Here is a 25,484-nt window from a genome sequence, read left to right as displayed (position 1 = left end):
CTGCCTTGGGACTGCCGACATCTGTCATAGGGAGGATAAAGGATATGATAGAGACTAGGAGTCTGTCTCAAATGAGAGCTGGAGGGACAGAAGGGAGCAAAGGGGGCAATGGCAGATGCTCCTTGGAGCACTGCAGGAGTCAGATAGGGACTGTATGTTCACCAACCACGCATTTTACCACCAGGATGCTGTGCTAGAGGCCAGCAGATGGAAGGTCATGCAAACCCAAGGAAGGTCAACATGATCCCCTCCCTCCCTGTGATGATGTCAAACAAACACTTAAGCTACCAAATCCTGCTGCCCATCCCCGTCTGTATTCTGTATACCTGGTCACCATCTTATGGAAAGAAGCAGGGATGGGGAAGGCCACTGGAGACACTGACCATTTCTACTCAAGAGGGACAGAGCACAACCAGAAGGGACTGTTGAAATGATCAAGGAGACTGAACCGTAAACTAGACTGGGCATTTGGTGGGTTTGTCCTTGCTATCCGGAAGGAAGGTCTGATGGTCAGAGACAAATAAAGACACCATGTTCCCTCTGCATATCCAAGTTGTTCTATGTGTTACAATGTGCAGTTCTGTTTAAGCCACAGCAGCCTTCAGTTTGATGTCCCTGCAGCCTTTTACTCACTCCCTGTTGGGCATTTCTCACCGGCAAGATGATGTTGTCTTTCTAAAGTGTCAACCTAGTCAGCTTATTCTCCTGATTAAAAAAAAAATCCTTTCACGACACCTTTTTGCTCCCAAGGTTAATACCTTGACATGACTTGTAAATAAACCCTGTAACATGCTTCCTCCTGCATCAGTTGAGATACTGAGGCAGGTTCTGCACCACCTCCCATGGTTCCCCACTGGTTCTGAGCTCCCACTGCCCACGATGATGAGTGACTTCATAATTGCTCCATTCCTTCCCCTCCACTGCTCTGTTAATATGCCCTTGGATCCTCTCCCAAATCAACTGTACCCAAACTCTCATCTCCTTGCCATTCCTCATCTCCTCATCTCCTTGCTACTACTCCCCCAAGAGTAGGTTCCTTCCCTGGATCATAGGCTGGGGCTCTGATCTCAAGTGCTCCTCTTGGGCAAACTCAAAACAAGACAGGTGATCGTACAATTTATCAATTCCCACTGGGTCACGTGTTGAGAGTGAATCTCGGCATTGCTAATAATTCATTCTCGTCCCGGCAGGGGGAAATTGGGACTTCCCCGGGCAAAGGAGGACATTTGGATCCACTCGTAAAGTCTGCCTTAGTCTGTACCTACTTACTGCTGCTGATTTTTTTCTTTTTTTTATCACTTGACTCTTCATACTGTAGGTTCAACTACTCTGAATGAAGCCTGCTTTGGTCCTCAAACTTCCCCCATAGCACACTGTGTTTCCAAAGATGCTCACAACCATACCTCCCATCCAACATGTTCTTTGCAGTGGGAATTTGTCACAAAGCCACTAAGAAGCAGAGTCTGCTTCTCCTTTCCTGGAATATGGGCTGGAGCCCAGATTTTGGCCGATAACTTGAGGTAAAAGGGATACAAGTAACTTCTGAGGTGGGGTCTTAGGGATCTCTAGCTTGCACCTTGACTTTTTGGGATGCCCATTCCTAGAGCCCAGCTGTCATGCAGGGAGGACACCCATATGGCCATGATGTGAAGCCAGTGAAGGAGAAATGAGTCCCCCCGGCTGACAGCCTCTGCTAGATTCCTGGGCATCCATGTGAGTGAGGACACTTTGGATCTTCTAGTCACGTTAACACCTCACCTGAGACCACATCCATTCAGGCCACAGAATCATTGTGTGCAATCATAAAGTATTGTTCAAGCCACAAAGTTTTGGGTAGGTTGTTGTAGAGCAACAGAGAATTGGAAAATCCTTCTTCTTTCTGCTGTCTACACCACCCGGCTCCTTTGCCCAGACAGTTCTGACTTTTCACTCGGGTCTCAGCTTCTGTGCCACTTCCTCTGGTATGCCTTCCCTCATCTCCTGGGCTGGGTGAAGCACCTTTCCTACCTGTTCCTGAAGGATCCTGTACTTCCTTCTGTTCACCTTGCCATGTGTGCTTCAACTTCCTCTCTTCCAGACAGAGCTCAAGCCCTCTAAAGGCAGCAATTGTGCCTCTCTTGAACACCACTGGTGTATCAATGGCATATAAATGCCTGAATATGGCAAGTGATCATTACATACTTGCCTAATTATGAATGAACAAAAATAGCTAATGTGTATCACACACATACTCTGTGGCGGGACCCTGCACTATCTCTTAAACATGGATTATTTTGCCGACTCCTGTGAGGTATGGATGGTTACTATTCCGATTTCACATGTAGGGAAACAGAATGCACAAGATGTCAAGTAATGTTGTAGAGTCATATCGTTTGCAAGTCGTTAAGGAAGAGTATAAACCCATGTGGTGACAATGAAGTCTGTTCTTAGTTCTAACTCTTATATATCAATCAGGATAGGTGAGGTTATGCCACAGTAACAAGTAGCACCTTAGTTTCAGTAGCTTAAAAAAGCAAGAGATTTTTTTTTTTTAATCGTACTATAGGTTTGTCATGAGTTGACAGGGTTCTCTGTTCATTGTGGTCATGGAGGGACCCAGGTGATGGAACCACCATGGTCTTTAGGTTTTCCAGTCCCCACAACAAAGGGACAGAAGGATTCTGGAGGGTCTTGGACCAGTAATTAAATGGCCTAGCTCAGAAATTTGCACATGTATTTTGCACTCACAATTTTTGAATTGAAATATTCAATTCACAGAAATATTCAGTGAGCAGTGTAATGCCTACCACAGTATACCACCTCCCCGGTGAGTGGAGATAGAAATATGTCATTTCCTGCCTTGCGAGGAGCCTTTGCCAAAGTTCCAGAAAGTTTTGGAAAGCCCTAGAATAAGGATCTTTTATCAAAAGATCACAATATTCACATTTTAGAATATAACGGAAATCATATAGTGGCTACCAATAGGTATATCTTTTGTCAGAGTCGTTTTAAATAACAGCAGCTTGGAAAATATCATGATCTGGGAGCATTAAGACTTACAAACTATATTAAATTCAAGTGGATAGATATTTACCTTTAATTTTACCACCCCAGACACTGCCACTGACAAATGATCAGTAAAGCCACAATTGCCCTGCATTAGTATTCAACTTTTCCCAAGCATAGTTTCTCAAATTTATGCAGACAAATTGCTGCCTTTTTCTTACAAATTACATCTACTTTATTATGATTTTATATTACTGTGATTTACAACCCTGGCACAAAGAGTTAACTTGAAAAACAATATAAAAGAGGGCTCGTAATTACCTTTCTAAACATTAAAATGAAAATGAATACGCCATCCTAAAACAGGATATTACACTAACATTCGCGAAGGGATGTGTAGCGTGCAGTGACATTCTTCTAATTCATATCTAGTCTGCGTCCACGGCATTGACTGATACCGAGGAGCCCTGAATCGAATTACCCTTTTGGTTCTCACACGGAACAGGAGGAACATCTCCACTTTAATGTTGCATTTCCCACCTTTTTAAAAAAGAAAATCGCTCCCGTGATAAATCATACTGTTTCAAGGGTTTTTAGATTTTCTCTGATCTGGTCTCACTCAATCCTGGAAACGCAAGGTACAATCCAATTTCCAGTGAGCCTTCGCTGAGATACTCTTGGTAATGCAGAGTCCACGGCCTCAAAATGGCGGCCACTCATTTTTTTAAATAGCAGTAATTATTAGGAAGTTCTTCTTGCAGGGACCGAAGTCTTGCTTTCACTGGTCTTCTCTGGTCCCGGGGAGTCAGCCTCTAGGAGGCTTCACCTGTCCAGGTTGCAGTTGTCAAAGCCTGGAAATGGATTCTCTCATGTCTTTTAATCATATCTTAGTATCCCCAGGCCTTCTGATTTTTCTTTTTGTGGGGGGGGGGGGGGAGGGTAGGCTTTTGTTCATCTAGTCTTTTCATCAGAAGATTAATATCTGTGCTAAAATGAGGTGCTTAGGGATAGGCCATGACATCCCGCTGGGGTGTCACTGTACTTCTTGCTCTGGATACGATTCTCTTATTAACATAGCTCAGGGGCGCCTGGGTGGCTCCGTAGGTTGGGCGTCTGACTTCAGCTCAGGTCATGATCTTGTGGTTCGTGAGTTCAAGCCCCGCGTCGGGCTCTGTGCTGACAGCTCGGAGCCTGGAGCCTGTTTCAGATTCTGTGTCTCCCTCTCGCTCTCTGACCCTCCCCCGTTCATGCTCTGTCTCTGTCTCAAAAATAAATAAACGTTTAAAAAAAATTTAGAAAAACATAGCTCAGTACCATACTTATTTAAACATCAATCGCCCCAACGTATTGGCTCATATCAAACTCCCCATGAAATCAACCTATGTCTTTTTCATGATACCAGAAGGTCTTCTGTCTTGTACTTAGTTTTTTTTTTTTTTTCTTTTTTGGTTTAAGGCAGGAGGTAAGTTTGTCTTTATTATCTTTCATGTCATTATTTTATTCTGTCTTTCTAGGCCATCGAGATGCTTTTGAAGGTTTTTGTTTTATGTTTTTGTTTTTATCATCCAACTTATTAAATCATCCTCTCAGCTGTGTGTCATTTGCAAACTTAATAAACATTCTATTTGTATCTTTATCCATGGCATTGAAGAAACATTGGGGGAGAAAAAGTAAATAGAAGATGCTGCTTCAGGCTTCAACTTATATTTTTCTCCCCTGATTTAAAGATTTTTGAGATACGATTAAATCCATTGCTGGAAATCACATCCGTAAATCTATGACATCACTCAGCTGGTAAATAATAAAAAATGGACATAACGAGAGCTGGTGAAATTTCTATCTTGTGGAACTTTGTTGCTGGTACTTCCGACTTCCTTCTAGAAGGGTTCAGAAATGTAGGGCAGATGAGAGTCTGTCGCTGCTGGAAATCAGTGCCCTGGGGACGAGTGGCAGCATCTCACCCTCCTGTCTCGTGCATGCTGCCATCTCCACCTGGGGATCAGGGACTTCCTTACAGGTGTTTATACGTTCTTCATGCAACATTGGCACACACACATTGTACGTGCACGGCACAATTTTCCTTTGGTCTACGGAAAACTCTAGGTGTAATACTCACTTGGCACAGATTTACAGCACAGTAAATTCTCTCTCTTTTTTTTGATTTTTATGTTTATTTATTTATTTTTAAAAAAAAATTTTTTTTTCAACTTTTATTTATTTTTTTTGGGACAGAGAGAGACAGAGCATGAACGGGGGAGGGGCAGAGAGAGAGGGAGACACAGAATCGGAAACAGGCTCCAGGCTCTGAGCCATCAGCCCAGAGCCCGACGCGGGGCTCGAACTCACGGACCGCGAGATCGTGACCTGGCTGAAGTCGGACGCTTAACCGACTGCGCCACCCAGGCGCCCCTTTGTTTATTTATTTTTAAGAGCAAGAGAGACAGAGTGCGAGCAGGGGAGGGGCAGAGAGAGAGGGAGACACAGAATCCAAAGCGGGTTCCAGGCCCTGAGCCGCCCTCAGCGTTGCCGGTGGAACTTGACTTTGTGACTTTTCCTAAAGCCATGAAATTCACTGTTACAGGTGTGAGTTCACAGTGGATGTCACTCCAAGAACATCCCCGTGTGGTATCTTTAGGACCATCGTAGTATCATGGTGTAGAGTCTGTGTTGAAGGAATGCTTATGGCCCCGAAGAAGCACTTAACATGTTCAATTATTCTTGACTGAATGGCAGGAAGGCACGTGGCGAGACGTGGGCACTCACCAGTGTCTTGGGATGGACGCCTGACCAATGCCGAGGCTTTCCTCCACTGAACAGCCGCTCCCTGTTGCCCATTGATGCCAACACTTGACTTCCCGCTCCATCCCTGCTGGACAAGTTCTTTTGATCTGCTTAAGGCCACGGGCTCTCGTCAAGAGAGCCCTACCTCGAAAACCCTGCTTTACCGCAGACCAGGTAAAGCTGACCAGGCGGCTGGCCCTCTCCGCTTCCAGATGGGTTTAACAGTCATAGCTCCGGCTTCACTGGATGGTTGTGACATTCAACGTCACATTTACACACACGAGATGTTTAGCACAAAGCACACAGTGAATTTCAGCCCTCCCTCTGTTCCCACCCGGTGACTGAGCAAATGCCACCCCTCCTGTCTTTTCCTGAGGACACGGCCTTTCCCTTGGGGGCTCCAAGCCCAGCTCTGCTTGTCTGCTGTGTTCCTGCTTCTGAGTCCAGGAGTATTTTTTGCTCTTGGCCACATTCTGGCGTCAGACGTGGGACATGTCCCTCAACCACTCACCCTCTGCTGCCCAAACCTCCTTCCTTTTTTCATTTCTCGGTCAACCCGCACAGAGACTAAGGCACAGGGGTTGGGGGTGAGGTCAATGTATCTGCCTGCCTGGGTTCAAGTTTTGGCTCTACCTTTTGCTAAGTAGGCAGTCTCGGGCAAGATATTTAACCTCTCTGTGCCTTGCTTTTCTCATCTGTGAAATGGAGACAATCTTGCATGCTCTTGAATAACAATCTTAATGATCTCACAGACTCACTGTGAAGGTTCAGTGAGTTCATCTATCTAAGGTGTTTAGGATGGATCTTGGTTTGTAGTAAGTCCTGTGTAAGCGTACATTATTATTATTTTTCTTATACGTCGGGTCACCTGTTCTCTTAATTATCTGCCCTGCCCTCATCTTTTGAAATGAGTGTTTTTTACAGTTAATGACATTCTGATCCCTACTACTTTCTGGACACAAACTCACCTCCTCCTTGGCCTGTGCATTACCCACCATTTCCATTCTTGGTTCACAACATCCATTCTCATAGTAAAAAAAAAAAAAAAAAAAAAAAAAATATATATATATATATATATATATACACACACACACATATATGTATGTGTAAATATGTGTGTGTGTATATATGTATATATATACATATGTATATATGTATACATATACATTGTACATCAATCACTTAATATGTAACCAATCACATCTGTCTTTTACTCTAGACAGTGCTGATCTATGGTAAGAAAAGGGCGAGAATGACTCTCAGATTCACGATCACACATAGAAGGTGGGTATTCTGGCACAATTTTCCAATTCCCACTGGCCTTCTAATTTGCAAATAATCTCAGCTAGCTCTCTCAGAGGGAGAGGAAGACGGAACCACGTTGATGTGCTTAGACAAAGAAGAAATTAAATACTGTTAGTAGGTGTGGATCTTCAACGAACCCGTGAGCAAATTTCACATGAAGAAGCAGGGAACAGGGACTGAGCCTCACTTGTGTTTCAGTTTGTGTCATGTCCCAAACGACGCTGGCTCCTTTTCCTTCACGGACAACATAGTCCACAACCACCGATCACAGCGTGTTTCAAAGGCAAAGTAGCGGCTTTAGAACGTATCACTTGAACAATTTACCCCCAAGACCATCTGATAAACCTTCTCTCCTGCATCACTGAGGAAAACAACACACCTTCTCTCGAACCAAACCGAGAAGAAAGAGATCGGTGATGGAACCCAATGACAAGAAATTTACCCAGTCACTTAAAAAATCCAAAGTCACACCAGCCAATATAATTCTTATACCAAACATATTCTTACCGCACGTTTATACCGAAAGCACAGAATTCTTACCTATAACTTTTCCTAGAAAGAGCGACTTGGGAGAATTGAACAAGGTGTCAGATGAACTCGGCAGATGGTAACTCACAGAAGGATAATGATCGAGCTGCGGGAAGAAAACAAGAGACACTTTTAGAAGGAAATGGCTAACTTGCCCTGGAATCAAATCTTCCTGGGGGGGGGGGGATGACATCACTCTTCGAACTCTGGTGTCCCGATATCTTACTTCAGAAGGTGCTGACTCTGAAATACCAGCCTGAGAAAACGGGAAGCCCATTTATTCCTTCTCTGGGGTTATTTGAAAATATCTGAGCTTGGGAAGTGAAGACACCTTATGAATTGTTCTGCAACTTACGCACATTTGCTGTGAAGAATTTGTGAACATTTTCGGCTGGATAAGATCCTTGTTCATTTTATTTGCTGTGTTTTTTTAAAGTTTACTTGTATTTATTTTGGGAGAGAAATAGAGAGCAAGCAGGGAGGAGCAGAGAGAGAGAGAGAGAGAGAGAGAGAGAGAGAGAGAGAAGGAGAGAGAGAGAGAGAGAGGGAGGGAGGGAGGGAGGGAGAGAGAGAATCCCAAGCAGGCTCTGCACTGTCAGCACAGAGCCCGGTGTGGGGCTCAAACTCATGAACCGTGAGATCATGACCTGAGCTGAAATCAAGAGCTGGACACTTGGGATGCCTAGGTGTCTCAATCGGTCAAGCATCTGACTTCAGCTCAGGTCATGATCTCACGGTTTGTGAGTTTGAGCCCTACATCGGGCTCTGCACTGGTGGTATACAGCCTGCTTGGGATTCTCTCTCTCGCTCCCTCTTAAAACAAATAAATAAACTTAAAAGAAAAAAAGAGTTGGACACTTCACCGACCGAACCACCCAGGCAACCCCCTTGCTCATTTCAATAAAGTCTACTTGATCTAATATCCAGTATTGATTTCTGAGACAGAAAATGCTACATCTATAACAATGAATTTTCTTTAAGATCTGCTTATTGTCCTGTTTTATTCACCTTTCCATACCATATAAGCTTTCAGACCAATGCTGAGCTTTGGTATGTATACTCGAATATGAATATATATACATAAATATGTATATTCAATGTTGACATCCAAGTTGGGTAAAATATAGTTTTTTGGCTTATCAAATGAGGACGATACCCCCACAGGGCAGGGACATTACAGCCTGGAGGGGACAAAGACACATGTGCTCCAGCAAGGCTCGTTCTTTCCGAGAGGGGGGTAGTTGGCAGTGGAGGGAAGGGAAAAATGAAGCAGGTGGAAAGAGCTTACAGATCATGGCTGTCGGAGCAACGCCCGTTTCTGGTTACATTTCCTGGGAACCAAGTGCAAACGCCGATTTCCCAGTACGAGGACGTCTCCTGTCCTCTGTGTCCCAACATGGCTTTTCCTGCCTTAGCTGTCTTCTTACATTTGACACCGTCTAGTTCTGTTTCCCCCACCGGGAGCTTCTGGAGTTTTCTGCGCCTCTTTGTAGCCACCTGTGAAAAATCTCTTTCGCAGCCTTTCGCTTTTCTGAGATGAGTTTCGTACCCGCTAAGGTAAGCAGGCGTAGGGTGCAGGCGAGAGGAAACACGGCGCCACCGTCCCTGCGCTGCTGGAACTGCACACGGGGGGCTTGCTGAAGGCAGCGTCCAGACTCCAGAAACGACCCACTCCCGGGTCCTTGGTCACCGATAAAACTGGGCTGAGGCTGCGGGAAGTGAGGCTGTCAGCAGCAAGGCGCTGGGAAGTGAGCTCATCTCACGTGCCGCGTGGCGGATGAGCCTCTTTGGGGAATGATCTACACCTGACTCCTGAGACTGCTTACTAGAGACGCAGGGCTTATTGAAAAGCCGGGGTTCAAAGACTCATCGCATCTCAGGAATCTGGGGAAGGCTGACCTGCAGAGCTGGTGGAGTATAGCAAGTTACCGTGCATGGGAACTGCAGGCACCGTAACAGAGCTCCAGAAAACACTGGCAAAGCAAACGCTGGCATGCTCAGCTCTAATTCTGAGAGGTTTTCTGTAATTTGAAGTGCATCGCTCACAAAACACTTATTCTGGCCAGAGAATCTTAAGATCCTTGAAATCTCACCAAGTTGCTCTGCTGGCTGCTAAATATTAGCCAGCTGCTTTGGCGCCATCTGGCGGCAAATATAGGTAACTGCTGCGGTCCGTCCCTCCACTTCCGCGGTCAGAAAGTTTTTGTGGTCAAAAAAGATACTCGTGGAAAGCCAACATAAGCGGCTACCCTACATGCTTCACAGCGATGATCTTCCCCTAAATACTTCTTATATTTTTATCTGTCTTGCCAAAGAACTTAAAGATGGATACAAACAATATACGTTCATTATAGAGAAAATAATAGTATAGATTTGCAGGAAAAAAAACCCACGTGGTGATAATGTTTTTATCAAGTCAGTTGTAACGTATATAGCTGTGATTTTTTCCCAAAAATTGGATGGAACCCAACTATGCATATTGCTTTGTATTTACTTTTCATTACTTAAAGATGTATTATGAAATTCCATGTCAATAAATCTACAACTAAATCACTTGTCAGGAATGACTGGTATTCCATTTTATGAATATACTGTGCATAATCTTAAAAACTATCAAATTTTGATGTTTAGACTTTTAGATTGCTTTTGTCTTTTGGCCCTGTACACTGCCAAGCACATAGTAGGTCCTCAATAAAAATGTGTTGCTATATGTTAATCTAACTCTTAAAGTAGTAGACACAGGGGTGCCTGGGTGGCTCAGTCGGTTAGGTGTCCGACTTCAGGTCATGATCTCATGGCCCATGAGTTCAAGCCCCGCATCGGGCTCTGTGCTGACAGCTCAGAGCCTGGAGCCTGCTTTGGATTCTGTGTCTCCCTCTCTCTCTGCCCCGCCCCACCTCAAGTTCTGTCTCTCTCTGTGTCTCAAAAATGAATAAAGGTTAAAAATAAATAAATAAATAAAAAGATAAAGTGCACACGGAGTGAAATCAGTCCTCAGACGTGGCCTGACCCATCCCGTAGAATTACCTTCTTGAACCGTTTCTGTGGCTCCAGACCAGACAGACGTGGCTTTTTAGCAGCCCTTTAATATCACTTGGATTGAGCTCATAGTAAAATAAAATTCCTGGCTTGTCTCCATAGGTTCCTTTCGACTTTACCCCCTTCCTATACGTACGCGGTTAAGAACCTGAACCCAAACCTAAATTTTAGCTCTATTTATATGCAGTGTTTTTTTCTCTCTTGTGTTGAAGCAAAAGGTTTCGAATCTTGATTCTGTCACCCGAAGTGACAGCGACCCTGCCTGGTTCTGATTTATCTACGAATGTCCCGAATACTCCTAAGTCTTACTTCGTCAAGGAAGTAGAGTCTGTCTGAGCCGCGGGCCCACACAGTGATGCCTCCGCGACGGTGCAGCCTGGTGACAAGCCCTCCGGAGGTGACAATAAGAGGCCCTGCGCCGTCCCCCCCATTGGCCCACGTGCTCCAAAGGCCTTCTGTCTCCCACTGCACGCACCGCAGCCTGACAGGCACCTGCACTCCAGACCGTGGCCTGCTGCGTGGCAGGAAGCAGCTCCAGGCTGGCCAGACCAGGCCCTTCCTGCTCTCCGGAGGGCTGAATGATCTTCTCCAACGACGTCTGAGACCCTCCACCGCCCCTCAGCTCTGCGGGATGGAGGCGGGAGCCTCTACGAAATGCTCCTGGCGTTCCCTTCGATCGTGCAGTTTCCCTTTACCGTAGTCAACGCTTATATCAAAAACCCCACGCGTAACCCACTGTGTGGTTTCGGTCTCCTGACTGGGCCCAGACAGCTCCACCAGGAAAGGGAGAAGCATGTATTGAGCCACGACTGTATGCAAGGCTCGCCAGGCTGTTCACATCTTATCGACTAGACATGGGATAGGCGTCCTGTTCTTCGGTGATACGGAAAGCGTCCCAAGCAGAAAGAGAGTAAGCGGCAGAGTTAGCCTTCTAGCTGGAGACCGAACTGTGAGCTACAAGCCACCGCCTCCAGAATTAGCCCAGCCACATCCGCTAGGGGAGGGGGAGGATCAACCGCATTTTAAATATTGACATTTGAGAGAGGAAATGCATTATTACATCAGATAAGGCGAGAAAGGCTGGACCCGAAAAGCCCAAGGCCATGTCAAACGATATCACTTCACTCGGTATTGCCAGGTAGCTGGCCGCCTCTTTTCCCAGGAGCCCTGGTGCATTGGCCATGGTTAAGTGTAATAATTTCAAGGTAATTTCTTTGGGGTCCAAGTGAACTATTCTGCTGTACGTTTAGCTGGTGGTCATTTTCCTGGCAGTTAAGAGGCAATAAGAGATTGTGTAATGGAGGCTCATTAAGATTAAGGACTGTGACTCCGTGTGCCCCGGGGTGACCTTAAGGAAGCACTAATTTGTTCAACATTTACCATTATACTGATTCGGGCTGGGGCTCCTGTCCTACGTGCTGAGCTGTGAGCTTTAATGTTCATTCAGGTATTATTTTACAATTTCGGTTCATTTGCATGTTTAAGCCATCGTGTGAAGGAGTTTCATCGGCCTTGCTCGCGTCTTGGGGGTGAAGCGGAGGAGGCAGGGAAGGGACAGAGGAGAAAGACTGAAGCGGCGTGGATGAGGTGCCACCACGGGGACGGATGGCTGGCTCCACCCGAGAGGAAGCCACACCCTGGACCAGGGCCCCGGATGTCGCGCCTCCTTTCCTAACCCTTAGTTTTTGGTAACACGTGGAGTTAGCTCAGAAACACCGAATTCAGGACATACCATCTTGATGGAGGTTTTTATTCCGCGCTGAAGGTCAAGCCTGACCATAAGGAAAGGTCACTGCAAACAGACATCAGGGGTGACACCAATGATCGGCTCGTCTCATCCCCGAATCATCCCCCTCCTCCCCACCTGAACCCCCGTGGATGTTACAGGAGAAGGAGTATGAAGAGAAGACACTGTCCCTTTCTCTCCCATCTTAACCTCGTCCCACTGGGGGGCCCGCAGACGGGTCCCTGCGGGCCGTTCACAACTGACAACTGGCCGAGAACGGGGAAGAGCAGTGCTCAGCCCCGGCACCAAGGGCTCATTGACTTAAGAGACTCTTCCTGACCCCAAGCCACCTCGTTCTCGTTAATGGAGACGACACAGTAAACTTACATGAGAGTGGGAGTCAGCAAAGTGGGGTTTTCGTGGGTCTCCCACCAGCTACAGGGCTGCAGCCTGTCCCCTCCTGTCCCCTGGCTAGAAGGTGACTCTATGAGGACAGGGGACAAGCCCTATCACCTCTCCCTCCCCGGGAGCTAGCGCCTGGCCTGTTGCGGCTTGGGAAACCTTGAGCAGGGGGCTGAACAGGCAGAGGGAACACACGGGATGTCGGAGCCCAGGACGGCACCTCGCCTTTGGACTCGTGGTTGCTTCTTTTCTGTGGATTTATCTGGTAAACCTCCCGGCCCTTTTAGGACCCACATGGAGTGGGCCTGTATCATCTCAGGTGCTTGCTTAACATTCATTAAAGGAGTCGTCACTGGCTGAGCCACACTGATGTGTCTGTATCTGTGTGTGTGTGTGTGTGTGTGTGTGTGTGTTTAAGGCATGGGAACCCTAGTTTTTTTTACTTCCATTAGAATTCGGTTCTTCTTGGAAAGCTCTATGGACGACCCAGTGACAGAAGGCCTCACAGAACTTTGTGGCCATCAGGTTTGGGTGCATACACCTGACTGCATCCTTGAAGACTGCACGGAAGGAGACGGGTTGATGGCTGATCTGTGACTTGGAATCTTTACGCTTTGGTTCCCTTCCCACTACTCCAAGGGCCTCTGGGACTGGACACTGGCCCACCAGTCAGTGTAGCACATTCCCAGGACCACAAACAAACGCTTCATTGTGGGGGCCAGGGTGCCAGCCTCTCCCAGCCTATACTGTCAGGCCATGTGACCGTCCCTCCGATTCCAAGAGTGACCAGCAATGCAGACGGTAGGTGGCCATTTGGAGTGTAGACCCAGTGAGAGGGCACACTGCATTCTACCTTAGTTCGACTTTGGCCTAAAGAGCTCATAAGCCCCAGTTACAGAGATACGTACAGGGAGGAAAGAGGCCAAGAAGCACTCTCCTCTGTAACCGAACCGTGGGATACGTGGGAAACAGTCCAGCTTTTAGAACTGGGTTAGTGATGAAGGTCTGTAATGGAGCTGCCCCAGTGTGTTATGTGGCCTCCACGAATGGGGAGTTAACCGAATAACTCAGTTACCTGCAGAAACACAAGCCGGGGAGCCTTTGCCTCTTCAGGACAAGATCAGAGGGGAAGGTGGCATCTTCCTAGAACAAGGGGAGGGGACAGCGGAGCGTTCTCCCCTCCCTGTTGCCTCTCTGCTCTGACCCTACTCAACCTCTCCCAGTCCTTTGGACCCACTAAGCCCTCTCACGCATGCTTCATCAGGACTTTGTATGTGCTTGTGCGTGATATTTGCCTGGCACGACCTTCTATTCTCCCTTCGCCAAAGACAATGAATGATTCCTTATTCTGGGATTTAGTATCTGACCACTGGCTTTTTTCTAGCCCAATGCCTCAGCACGGGGCCCTGATGAGCTGGGCTCAAACACCGTCTCCGTAGCCCCTTCTCTGAAGCCCGCATCTGGCTCTGGGATCCTTCTAACTCCAAGACAAAGCAAAGAAGACTTTGCCTCCACAGCGAGGAAAGATCCAGCTGAATCCACCAGCCCCAAGTCTTTCTAGAATGGGAAATGCCTTGTATATGGGGGCTGGGGGCTCTCTCCCAACATGAGGAGGGTAAGTGGCTGGTCTTCACCCCTTTTCTCTTGTTACCGTCCCACCCCCTCCAACACCTGGGTTGCTAGGACCTCGTTTCTCTTCTTTGGAGGGTGGCAGGGGCTGGGAACCTTACTCTCCTTGCGAGGGTGTCTTCCAGATTTCCGCTGTGAGAGGGGAGGGGTGTTTTGCAGGAGCAGGAACAGGGCTGGGAGTCAGCTCCTGGCAATGCTGCTCAACGTGTCACAAACACTCCCGAGGTGTTTCCTCCTTCGTAAAACAAGGAGGTTGGGCCAGATATTACTTAAGGTTTCTCTGAAAATGTCTTGTTACTATGGGCCCGAGAAGCAGTGTTTTCCCAGGTCCCTGGGGCTTTTTTTTTTTTAATTTTTAATTTTTAATGTTTCTTTATCTTTGAGAGAGACAGAATCTGAAGCAGGCTCCGGGCTCTGAGCTGTCAGCACAGAATGATCCGTGAGCCCGACTTGGGGCTCCCACCCAAGAACCTTGAGATCATGACCTGAGCTGAAGTCGGACACTTAACGCACTGAGCCACCCAGGCACCCTTCAGGTCCCTGGAGCTCTGAGCAGATTGCTGCTATGACTTCGCTCCCAGACATAGCGGTGTGGTGTCGTTTAGCACATACCCCATGGCAGCTAATCCTAGTGAGGGCGGAGGGTGGAAAGAGCCCAGGAAGAGGGTGCTCACATTCGATTCTAAGACCCACACGTCGTAACCAGAGCCGTCTCTGCCATATGTATTCAAATATCTCAGCAAATTTGGCTCCTAATATCCAGCCTGGAGGAAATGCTTACACAAAGGTCAGGTTCAGTCGGGGTACTTTAAGGAGGGAGGGGCCTGAAGACAGCTGTGTATCGCCTCTTTCCCCACACATGTAGAGGAGGTCCCAGGGAGAGTTAGTGATTTTGCCCAAGTTCACAGACTCAAGTGGTGGCATCAGCCTTGAACCAACATTAATAAACTCACGGGAAGGTTCTCTTCCAGAAATGCTTAAGGCTGAAGAGACAAAGGATTTAAGAGACAGATCTTTCTTTGCCGTGTGGGTGCGTTATTTCTCCCTCAGAGATGTCAGGAGGCTTCACTGATGGCTTGATAAACAATTTTAAAACAAGAGGCATTATAAGTATTTATTGGTGGTGTTACTATGCTGTCATTATTATGGTAATGTAATCAGTGCAGTATCTCTGCCTCATAAGATCCAGGGCAACCGGAATTTTGTGGTATTGATGCATTAAAAGAATTAATGAATCCATTAGGTGATTTATGTTTTATATCAAAAATTCCTCAAAATTGTAAAAAGGAAAAAAAAAAAAGCTTTCAAATGTTGCCCTGCTTCCCCTAGCCTAACACTCCACCTACTGGAAAAACACCAAATACTATTTAAAGCATAAATTGTTAAAAATAAACAAACAAATCAACATACTGGTTTTGTATCAGTAAATCTGTACGGTTTTTATAAGTCTAAGTGAATGAGAAGAGTAATTCTTATTTCAGAGCTGATACAGCATTTCTTTAACAGCATTAGTTTTAAAGATTTTTATGGTAGGAATGACCCAAACACTCTACAGTTGTTTTTAAAGAATCTGGTAAAACATATCTAGGTTTGTGTTTTGACTTGCACATGAGAATTCAGAAGATAAAGGTAAGGCTTTAAAAATTCATATCTGAACTAATCTCTAGTAATTATGCCTCCAAGTTTCTTCTTAGAGATCTAGTATGAGCATAGCTCATGGTTTTTATACAATTTCATACTATTTTTTTTTAATGTTTATTTTATTTTTGAGAGAGCACGAGAAGGGTAGAGGCAGAGAGAGAGAGAGGGAGACATAGAATCCCAAGCAGGCTCCAGGCTCCAAGCTGTCAGCACAGAACCTGATGCAGGACTTGAACCCACAAAACATGAGATCATGACCTGAGCTGAAGTCGGCACTCAACTGACTGAGCCACCCAGGCGCCCCTATATAACTTCATATTTAAAATCCCTTCAGTAACTGGTCAATTTAATCATTACACGTAGTGGGTGGGTTTGACAATAATTTACACAATCATCATCAATGAAATCATTTCATACGGCATATTTTCCTGAAGGGCTCACGGCCAAACACATTTTAGTAGATTATACAATGACTTTCCAGGAATAAGGAAAAGCAAATAAATGGGTGGTAAAAGGGAGAAGACAAAGAAGAGGAGGAAAAACAAAATTAGAAATGGTCAGTTATGAAAACAGGTCTTGACGTGTTGCTGAAAGTATATAATGCAGTGGCAAACATTTTCAATTAAGTGAAAACGATAACAAAACAAGAACGAGAACAATTATGAGAAGCGATGTAGACACGACAAATGTGATTGAGGCCATTTCTATTTTAGTCTTTTTTTTAGCCCCTGTGATCTCAATTTGTCAAGCATGCGTTTTCAGGGGTTGTTGAAATTTGGCTCCTGGTGAATTCCGGGCAAGTCATATGGGGGAGTGTTAATGAGGCCATCAATAAAAATGATATATTAGGAAACCTCTGTCTCATGAATCTATGAAGAGTGGAACTGTTATAGTCTGGTGTGTCTGATGTTACTGGTGTCACGTTGTTTATCTGCTGAGTTGGGGACTGGTCTGTGTGGAAGTGGATGGCTTCTCTGATTGTCAAGTCCTCAACATGGCGCCCTCACGGTGACTGGTCCAGATAGAAGGACTTTATTTGAAGATAAGCCCTTCACGGAAGGATACAATTGGTCAAATCTTTTAGAAGTGAGCAGGTTGGCTGCACCAGCTGGAGGCATCTGTCAGTGTGAACTACTTAAGAAGGTTACCCCTGTCCAGTGGTGCACCCATCCCATAGGCTATCCAGGGCATGGGCGGATGATTACCACAGGGTGACCTGACACCGAGGGGGCCTTCCCTGTGGGAAGAGGGGGACCCTGGGCAGAGGGCTCAAGTCACCCCCTGACCATATCTCCTTCTAGCAGTGGTCTCTCTGTAAACGACAGGGCTTCTAATACCTTCTAACACTAGGCAAGGACTTTTCATGCGATTTTATTGACCAGCCACCTTGTGAAGTGGGTCTGGAGCAAAGCTGAAGATGTACATAGAGACGTGCCCAGCTGGGTTCAAGGTGTTTCTACTCCTGTTTTGGAAATAAGACTGATAAAATAATCAGGGAGTAATAGTATAAAACAATATACGAAAACTGAGTATAAAGTATTACCCAAATTCTAAGATGTCTGGTACTGAGAATAACTGCCATCATGGTTTAATACTGAACTTTGCAGAGTGGAGGCATTTTGAAGGAAGCATGCATCGCTAGGGGGTACTGAGGTAACCAGCCTCACTGGTTCTTAGGGTGTGTTCTGGAGAGAAATGGTAAATGACAATGGAAGGTAGCAAAGGGACACTAGATTATCCAGGGCTTTAAATGCCAGGGGGTAAAGTCTGGATTTGAGCCAAGCATGGCTGAGGTTAGTTTATTCACTTATTTTTATTCTGATGTTACATCTCCCCCAACTTATTGTAGTTACCTGTAGCTACAATTTCTTTACTAGGAGGGAAAATTCGATGTTTTATGTCTGCCGAGCACCTGACTGATCTGGTCCTAGAAGTTTGGACCCTGTCTTGGGAAGAGTTGACTTCTTGTTGAACATAGTGGTGGGGAGACCTGGAGATGGGTGAGGAAGGAGGCAGGGAGCCAGGGGGAAGGAATCAGAGAGAAGAGAGCCCAGCACCGAGTGGGGTGAGGCATGTGAGAAAGCACTACAGAGGGATGATGGGTAAAGGGCCTGCTGAGGACACCAGTATCTAATGTGTAGCATTCAGCTGCCTGTTGTTCAAGACTTCATTCAATATGCTGTGTCCTCCTGCTCATGATGGGGAGACATCTAATGGGGGCTGCTGCGGAGTATATGCTTTGAATGGCTGTATGTGTTTCTATACCACAGAAGGTGTGAGCTTCATTTTGGTGGGTGTATTGTGGCTCAGATAGAGCATCCATAGAAGAGACTAGAGACAGAGAGGACCCCTGGAAATCCTGGGGGGAGGGAGGCGGACACTGGATTTCCATCAGGGTTGGAAGGCTGATGGGAATTGTGAATCAAGGCAATCCGATTAAAGGCTGGAGACTGAGTCTGATATGGTGGCTAATGAATGTATCAGTCACGCCTATATAATAAAACCAGAAAGATCCTCTGCACACAGAAGCCCAACATACGATACTCTTGTGTTGTCACATCAAGGTGCAGGGAGGGTGACGTGTCCTGAGGACAAGGAAGCTTTCCTTTGGGACCTCCCAAATCTCATGTTCCACATCCTCACTTTGGATGGTCCCAATATGCACCCTTGATAATAAAACTGTTATCATAAATGTAGCACCTTCCCGAGTTCCATGAGTCATTCTACCAAGCTGTTGAGCTTGAGAAATTAGTGAAATTGTAGCCAGTTGGTCAGAAATGAGGGTGGCCTTGGACCCCTGAACTTGCAGCTGATGTCTGAGGCAAGGGCAGTCTTGTGGGGGACTGTGTTCTTAAGGTATGAATTTTGGTTCTGGAAGTCTTTGCAGAGGGTAAGCTAATAATAGGACAAGGATTAAAAATATATATGAATAGTTTAGAAGCTGTGGCAAAAATGAATGAGATTCAGACTTACTTAAAAAAAACAAGGTAGAGATTCAATGGAACATTCAAAGGGCTGAATTTAGGCTCAGAACATGCATGGCAGGGAAAAGATGCCTCACCCAAACACTGCCGATCATGTGGGTGTTCATGGAGGGTCTGTCAAGAAGTGGGCGGTGGTACCAGAGCTCAGTTCCAAAGGGTGAGACCACTCAGAATATGGATGTTTTGAAGATCAAGACAATCTGACCTTTGACTTTCTGGATGTGAAGTGTGGGAACAAGGGGGTGATATTCCAGAGATGTTCCCAGGTTTGAGACCTGAGCAGCTGGAAGGATGGGGTAGCCATCGAATCCCATTGGAAAGGCTACAGATGAGGCAGGTTGTGTGTGGGCGGCCCCCAAGGGGGTTAGACTTGGAAATATTAAGTTTGAAGGTTCGTTAGACGTCTAGTTGGTTAGATGTGTGTGATGTCCGCGTGGTATGTGAATCTGGAACACGGGAAGAGGTTGGGGTTGGGATAGTGACTTGAGATGAAACCACCAAAAAGGTGAATAAAAACAGGAGAGAAGAAAGGACTACAGGCTGAGCTCAGAAGTTTGCCAACTGAGGGAGGCTAGGAGGGAGAGGAACCAGTAGAGGAGACCAAGCAGCAAGCCCAGCGATGTAGGAGGAAACAAGAACACGGCAATGTCCCAAAAGTTAGGGGATCACTTGTGTGGAATATTGCCCTACGGTGGAGACATGGGGGCGCTGAAAATTAGATTTAGTAGTGAGGAGGTCACCGGCCATCTTGAGGAGAGAAGTTCTAGCCAGTGGGCAAAAGCATGACTGAGAATAGGTATAAGAGAAAACAGAAGAAAAAATATTCACAATACATGCATCTGGCAATGGAATTGTACACCGAACATGTAAAAACCTCTTCTAACTCAGCAATAAGAAGGCAGATCTTTCAGGCACAAGAGATGTGAACGGACGCTTCACAAAAGATTTGCCAATGGTCAATGAGCACGTGAAAAGTTGCTCAACATCAGTGGTCACAAGGGACATGAGAACTGAGGCCAAGGTGAGGTAGCCCTGCACACCTGCTTCAAATGTAATTAAAAAGACTGGCAATGGTAATCGCTGGTGAGTATGTGGGGCAACTGGAACTCTCTAGTTTTGCTGGAGGTCACATAAAATAGAAAGCAAGTTAAACAGATACGTACCAGAGAACTGTCAACTCTACTCCCATATTTACCCAAGAGAAATTTTTAAAAATGGCATACATATATATGCAAATGTTCGTAACAGGTTTGTTCATAATATTCCCCAACTGGAAATGATCCACCATTTTTCACCAGTGAATGAACAAACAAATGATGGTGTATTCATAAATGCAACACTTCCCAGCAATGACAGTACAACTACAGATACAATAAGAAGAATGGATCTCAGAACCCTTACACCGAATAGAAGGAGCCAGAAATGAAAGATAACAGATGCTATGGTCCCATTCATATAAGATTATGGAACAGGTAAAATGAACACGTGGTTTTATAGAAACGGAAATAGAAATCTGATGAGTGGTTGCTCGGGGCAGTTTCGGAGGAGACCGACAACAAAGGGGTGTGAGGGAACCTTCCAGGGTGTTGGAAATATTCTCTATTTTGGCCATGGTCTTGGTTACCTGGGTGTGTACATCAAAACTCCTCAACTGGTATACTTCACGTGTGCACATTGCATGGCATGCGATTCACACGTCAATAACGGTGACTCAGAATGGTTAGAAGCTTACCTGAAATGTGAGAATAGACCACTATCTCCAGTTTTATTGCCAAGAAAAATAAATAAATGAGGAGAGTGTGGTCAGGACAGAACTTTTTTTTTTTAAGTTTATTTATTTATTTTTTGTGGGGGTGGGGGAGGGACAGAGAGAGGGACAGACAGAATCCCAAGCAGGCTCTGCGCTGTTAGCATACAGCCTGACAAGGGGCTCGATCCCACAAACCACGGGATCATGATCTGAGGCGAGATCAAGAGGTGGAAACTTAACTGACTGAGCCACCCAGGCGCCCTGAGGATAGGACTTTGTTTTAATGCAGAGAAATACTCATGTTTGTTTGATGATGGGAACGAGCCCATCATCAGGGGAGAAGGAAGACAGAAATGTCATAACAACGCCCTTGAGTAGGCAAGATGGGTTTTGTGGAAACATGGAGGTCTTGACTTTACACAGAGCTCTCGGGCAAACTTAACTTTCCTCTCTGTTCTTTTCTGAACATTTCACAATAAATACACGTAAGCTTTTAATTAGAAAAACCTAATAGGTGGTTTTTAAACAAAGAAGAAGAGAATGTTTCCCATATCTGCTGATGTCAGGCAGGGACAGGTGGTGATCCCAGGTTGCGTCACAGGTTAGACACAATATGCCATCAGGAACCATTTTCATTCTAAAATCATCCTAACCAAACACTACTACTCAAGTTTGCAACGTACATTGTGGTTTCTGAGGAGGAACTTGAAGAGGATGGTGATATTTGTCTTTGTTCTAGTATCTAGGGAAGGAGGTATGGAAAGGTGTTATCACACTTAGAGATGGGGAAACTGAGGCACCACGAGGTTTGGGTTTAATCCAAGTCCATGGCATCAGTCATAAATATTCAATTTAATACACATTACCTTGTGCAAGATACCAAGCTAAGTGTTTGAAAGAGAATTTCCTGACTCCCTGCAAGGCTAAGACTCCCTTTCCATCTAGCTAACTCTGTGTTTGTTATTTTTAAAGAAATAAAATGGTGTTTTCTATCATTGTCATTCTCCTGACCCAGGGAGCGAATGGCTTTCCTAAGTAAATGGCATTCGTCGAGCAATGATTCTTTGCCAGGTGATGTTTTAAAATACTGAGAGAAAATTTAAATGCTGTATGTGTAATCAGACTAATGTTAAGGGCTTTACCATTCTAAACGTATGCAATGAAACAGCGTTTTCTTATTTATTGGATGGTCTGGTAGGTTTATAGCTTTGCTCAAATTGTGATTATGGAATGATTCTCATATGTGGGGTGTTTAAGTAAAGCAACCTCAGGTGCTCCGACTTTATTGATCCTCTTAATGCAGTGGCTTCAGTATTTAAATGAGTTTGAGTTTGTTTCTCTAATGGTCTTTCAATAAAGCTTAAGTTGACCTGGTTCCTTTGGTAATCATGACACTGTAATGGCAGAAAAAGACTAATAATAAAAATGAACTCATTTTCAGTGGTTGAAAAGGTTACATTTCTATTGATTTTAACTGTAATATAGTTAAAGTCCTTGATATTAAAAAAAAAAACACAACTCAGTAAACACATCCTTTTCAGTACGGAGGCTGCATCGATATTACTTTGCCGGTGGGTTTTGGCAGCAATAACGATATTCAGGATGGAGTCTAAAAATTGGCATTATCAGAGGACTGATCACCACATCCTTCAAACTCTGTTCCAGGTAAAAGAGTGAGAAGGGGCATGAAGAAAATCTTTACGTACGTACGGAGGGACTTCAGAATGTGGGGTAAATGCTACGGGTCTGGTGGTCAGTCTGCCGGCTTACGGAAGGCAGGAGAGCTCGGCTTTCTGGAAACACTAATGTCTTCTAATGCTATGTTTGGAGGCTGTTCCAAGGAGTAGAAAGTGGGGAGGGACGGGAGAGTTAGCAGAGGTGGGGAGGAACAGGGCAGAGAAAAGACAAGGGGCTCACGTGTGATGTGTGAGAAGAGAATTCGCCCCTCCCGTGACCCAGTTCCCCGTGTCATGCGTGTGTGTATGTGTGTGTGAGAAAGCTATAACAAAGCGGACCGACGTGATTCTCAGCTTTCCTCTTCCTCCTCGGTGTCCCCATCATCAAGGCGGCATCTAACATCTCTTGAAGGTCGGCTCTAGCTCAGAGCCTACGTGAGGTAGTTTACACGTATTATCTCACTGAATCTGCTAACAACACTGTGGGCTGATATTCTGTGCCCATTTTATAGTGGAGGCCACTGAGGTACCGGGAGTAAGTTGCGATGCCCATGAGGATGCAGATCCTAAGAGGTACAGCCCAGAGGTCTGTGGGATTCAAAGTTGAAGCTTCTCCCCTGTGCCGGCCTGGACGCCGTGCCATCGCAAGGCTAGCCTGGCACGATGCCCCCGGTGTGGGCACGGAACATTGGGAAGGAGTGGAGAGCAGGGTCACCCCAGTGTGGCCTCCGCCGTCTGTCCGCCCCTCCCCCCATTTTTACTACATCTCCATTTATGGATCTTCTGACTGATAAGACCCCAGCCCCCTTGGCCTCCATCTCTGGGAGCAAGACAGGTTTTCAGAGCTGGTGCAGATGCTGAAGGCCACAGGAACGTGTCAACTCTTCCTCTGCTGCTCCCCACTGCTCCCCACTCTGCATTCGTAGTGTTTGGCTACAGGGGTTAAACCCACAAGCTCAGGATGGAAGCCACATGCCCCGAAATATCCAGATTCTGATGTCATTTCCCCGGGGATATCAGGAGCCGGGCTGGTAGATGGGCTCATTTCTTCTGCTGGTGGCCCTGGGTGACGGTTTCAGGAGGGACGCTCGACCGAGAGACAGCCTTTTGCTCAGTGGGATGAAGAGAATATTCCTTCTCCTGCTTCTCCTTCCTTTAAAATTTTTTGTTTTTACATTTATTTAGTTTTTTGAGAGACATAGAGCACAAGTTGGGGAGGGGCAGAGAGAGAGAGGGAGACACAGAATCCGAAGCAGGCTCCAGGCCCCAAGCTGTCAGCACAGGGCCCGACGCGGGGCTCAAACTCACGAACTGTGAGATCTTGACCTGAGCCCAAGGCGGACGCCCAACCGACTGAGCCACCCAGGCGCCCCGCTTCTCCTTCCTTTTTGATGCCCTTCCTTGACCTTCACTTGTGAACTACCGGTGGGGACCCTCTCTACCCACCAAGTTTCTGTGCTGCCGTCCCCTCCAACATTGGAGCAGAGTTTTTCGTGTCAGACACGTTAGGATGGGCGCTGGCTGGTTCTTTCTGTCCATCACGTGGCGGCCGAGGGAGAATGCGCATCAGACATGCCCCAGAAATAAGGAGAATCAACCGGGCGCACGGTGGGGCTCACAACCCTTGTTCCTTACACACTCCGCTCATTCGTACGCTCAGTCACTCAGCAAACCCCTCCTGGGCCTCTCCAGGGTCAGAGGCTCAGGGGCACAGCCGTGACATGGTGCAAACAGGAGCAAAATCCCTGGGTTGTACCCTCTGAACACGACGGCACGCACGCTTCCGTCTGTGGGAGCAACACCGCTGCCATCCGCGATTTCATAGCAGAGACGAATGACCCGCGCTCGCACCCAGGACGCTGGAGCCTTTGTAGAAACTGGCCTCCGAGCTCCTTCCCCAAGTTCAGCACTGGTTATGGCTCATGACCGCTAGAGGGCATCTTAACACAGGCTCAGCGCCCGCGGCAGGCCCCACCGTCCACCAAAATCTCCCGCTCACGCCCCGGGGGGCTCTCTTCCCTCTCCTGAGCCGGGGGCGGCCGCCGCGGAGCTCTTGGGAACCTCAGACCGCATGGCGGGATGCATTTGTTTTTCAGAAAGGAGACACACTTCCGGGAGATAAAAACCTGCGACCCGTGCACGGGGAAACAACGAGCTCAGCCTATTGTACTGAAAAGTAGCTTCGAGAATCACAATCCTGGAGAGTGATTTCGGCGCCCTGCAGACGGATGCAACAATACGATGCCTCCCAGACTGGACTTGAGTCGGCCCGCCAGACAAAAGAGAAATCCAGGAACCGCATCTTCTTTCTTGGGGGATGATTTATGTACTTGGTGGGCTTGGTGGGGGAGGGAGACGAAGTCTCCTCCAGCCTTGGGTTGACAAGCGTTGCTGCGTTCTGGAGAAGGAGAGAAGACTGACATCGCAAGCCCTACACCACCTCAGAAATTGCATTGCAACCGCTTTCCCGCTGAGCTGTAAGAAATGGAAAGCGAAGTAAACACATTTTTTCTGGAGCGCAGGAGTGGAGGTCCTGTCTAGCCCCGGAGTGCATAATTCATTTGCAGATGAAATTGCTTTGGAGAAGAAATGAAAAACTTGAAAGTGTTGACATATTCATTATGAGTCTTTTTCTGTTTCAGATCAGATGAGCTGGATGGGTTGAACTCGCTCTTTTTTTTCCCCTTCCTCTTGTAACTTTTATGGATTGCAAAAGAGCAAATACTGAATCCCTGCAGTAGAAAATAAGATAATGTGGTCCCTGTGTACCCCCTTCCCCCTGCCCCCCGAAAACCTTGAAGGAACAGCTCAGATACCTTTGTGAGTCTCCTCTGATCTACTCCCTCCCACCCCCGGGATGACCAATTTCCCCCCTTTTCTGCGCTTCCTCCGCGGGAGCTTAGGCTTCTATTGGCCCTTGGTTCATGTCTGTGTGATTGATGGCTTTTTCTGCTGGACTGTGGCTCTCGGAGGCAGAAGCACATGTGCCCACTGGGAACACTCGTACTTACTCCCTGGGTTGAACTGCAAACCAGAAC

General features: G+C 46.4%; 1 protein-coding gene across 1 annotated transcript in view; it reads right to left on the bottom strand.

The window, feature by feature from the left end:
- Positions 1 to 25,484, bottom strand: part of CNTNAP2 (contactin associated protein 2) — a 1,378,773-nt gene that overhangs the window by 110,382 nt on the left and 1,242,907 nt on the right. The window contains exon 21 of the mRNA XM_047095265.1: positions 7,612 to 7,705. Coding sequence (XP_046951221.1) covers positions 7,612 to 7,705 — 94 coding nt within the window. The remainder of the gene's footprint in view (positions 1 to 7,611; positions 7,706 to 25,484) is intronic.

This window comes from Lynx rufus, unplaced genomic scaffold (assembly GCF_022079265.1).
Source record: "Lynx rufus isolate CCGP_SWC_20201006 ecotype Redwood Valley unplaced genomic scaffold, mLynRuf1.p SCAF_4, whole genome shotgun sequence".
Lineage (NCBI taxonomy): Eukaryota > Metazoa > Chordata > Mammalia > Carnivora > Felidae > Lynx > Lynx rufus.
The sequence above is the reverse complement of the archived record's forward strand: the minus strand, read 5'-3'. Positions and strand labels throughout refer to the sequence as shown.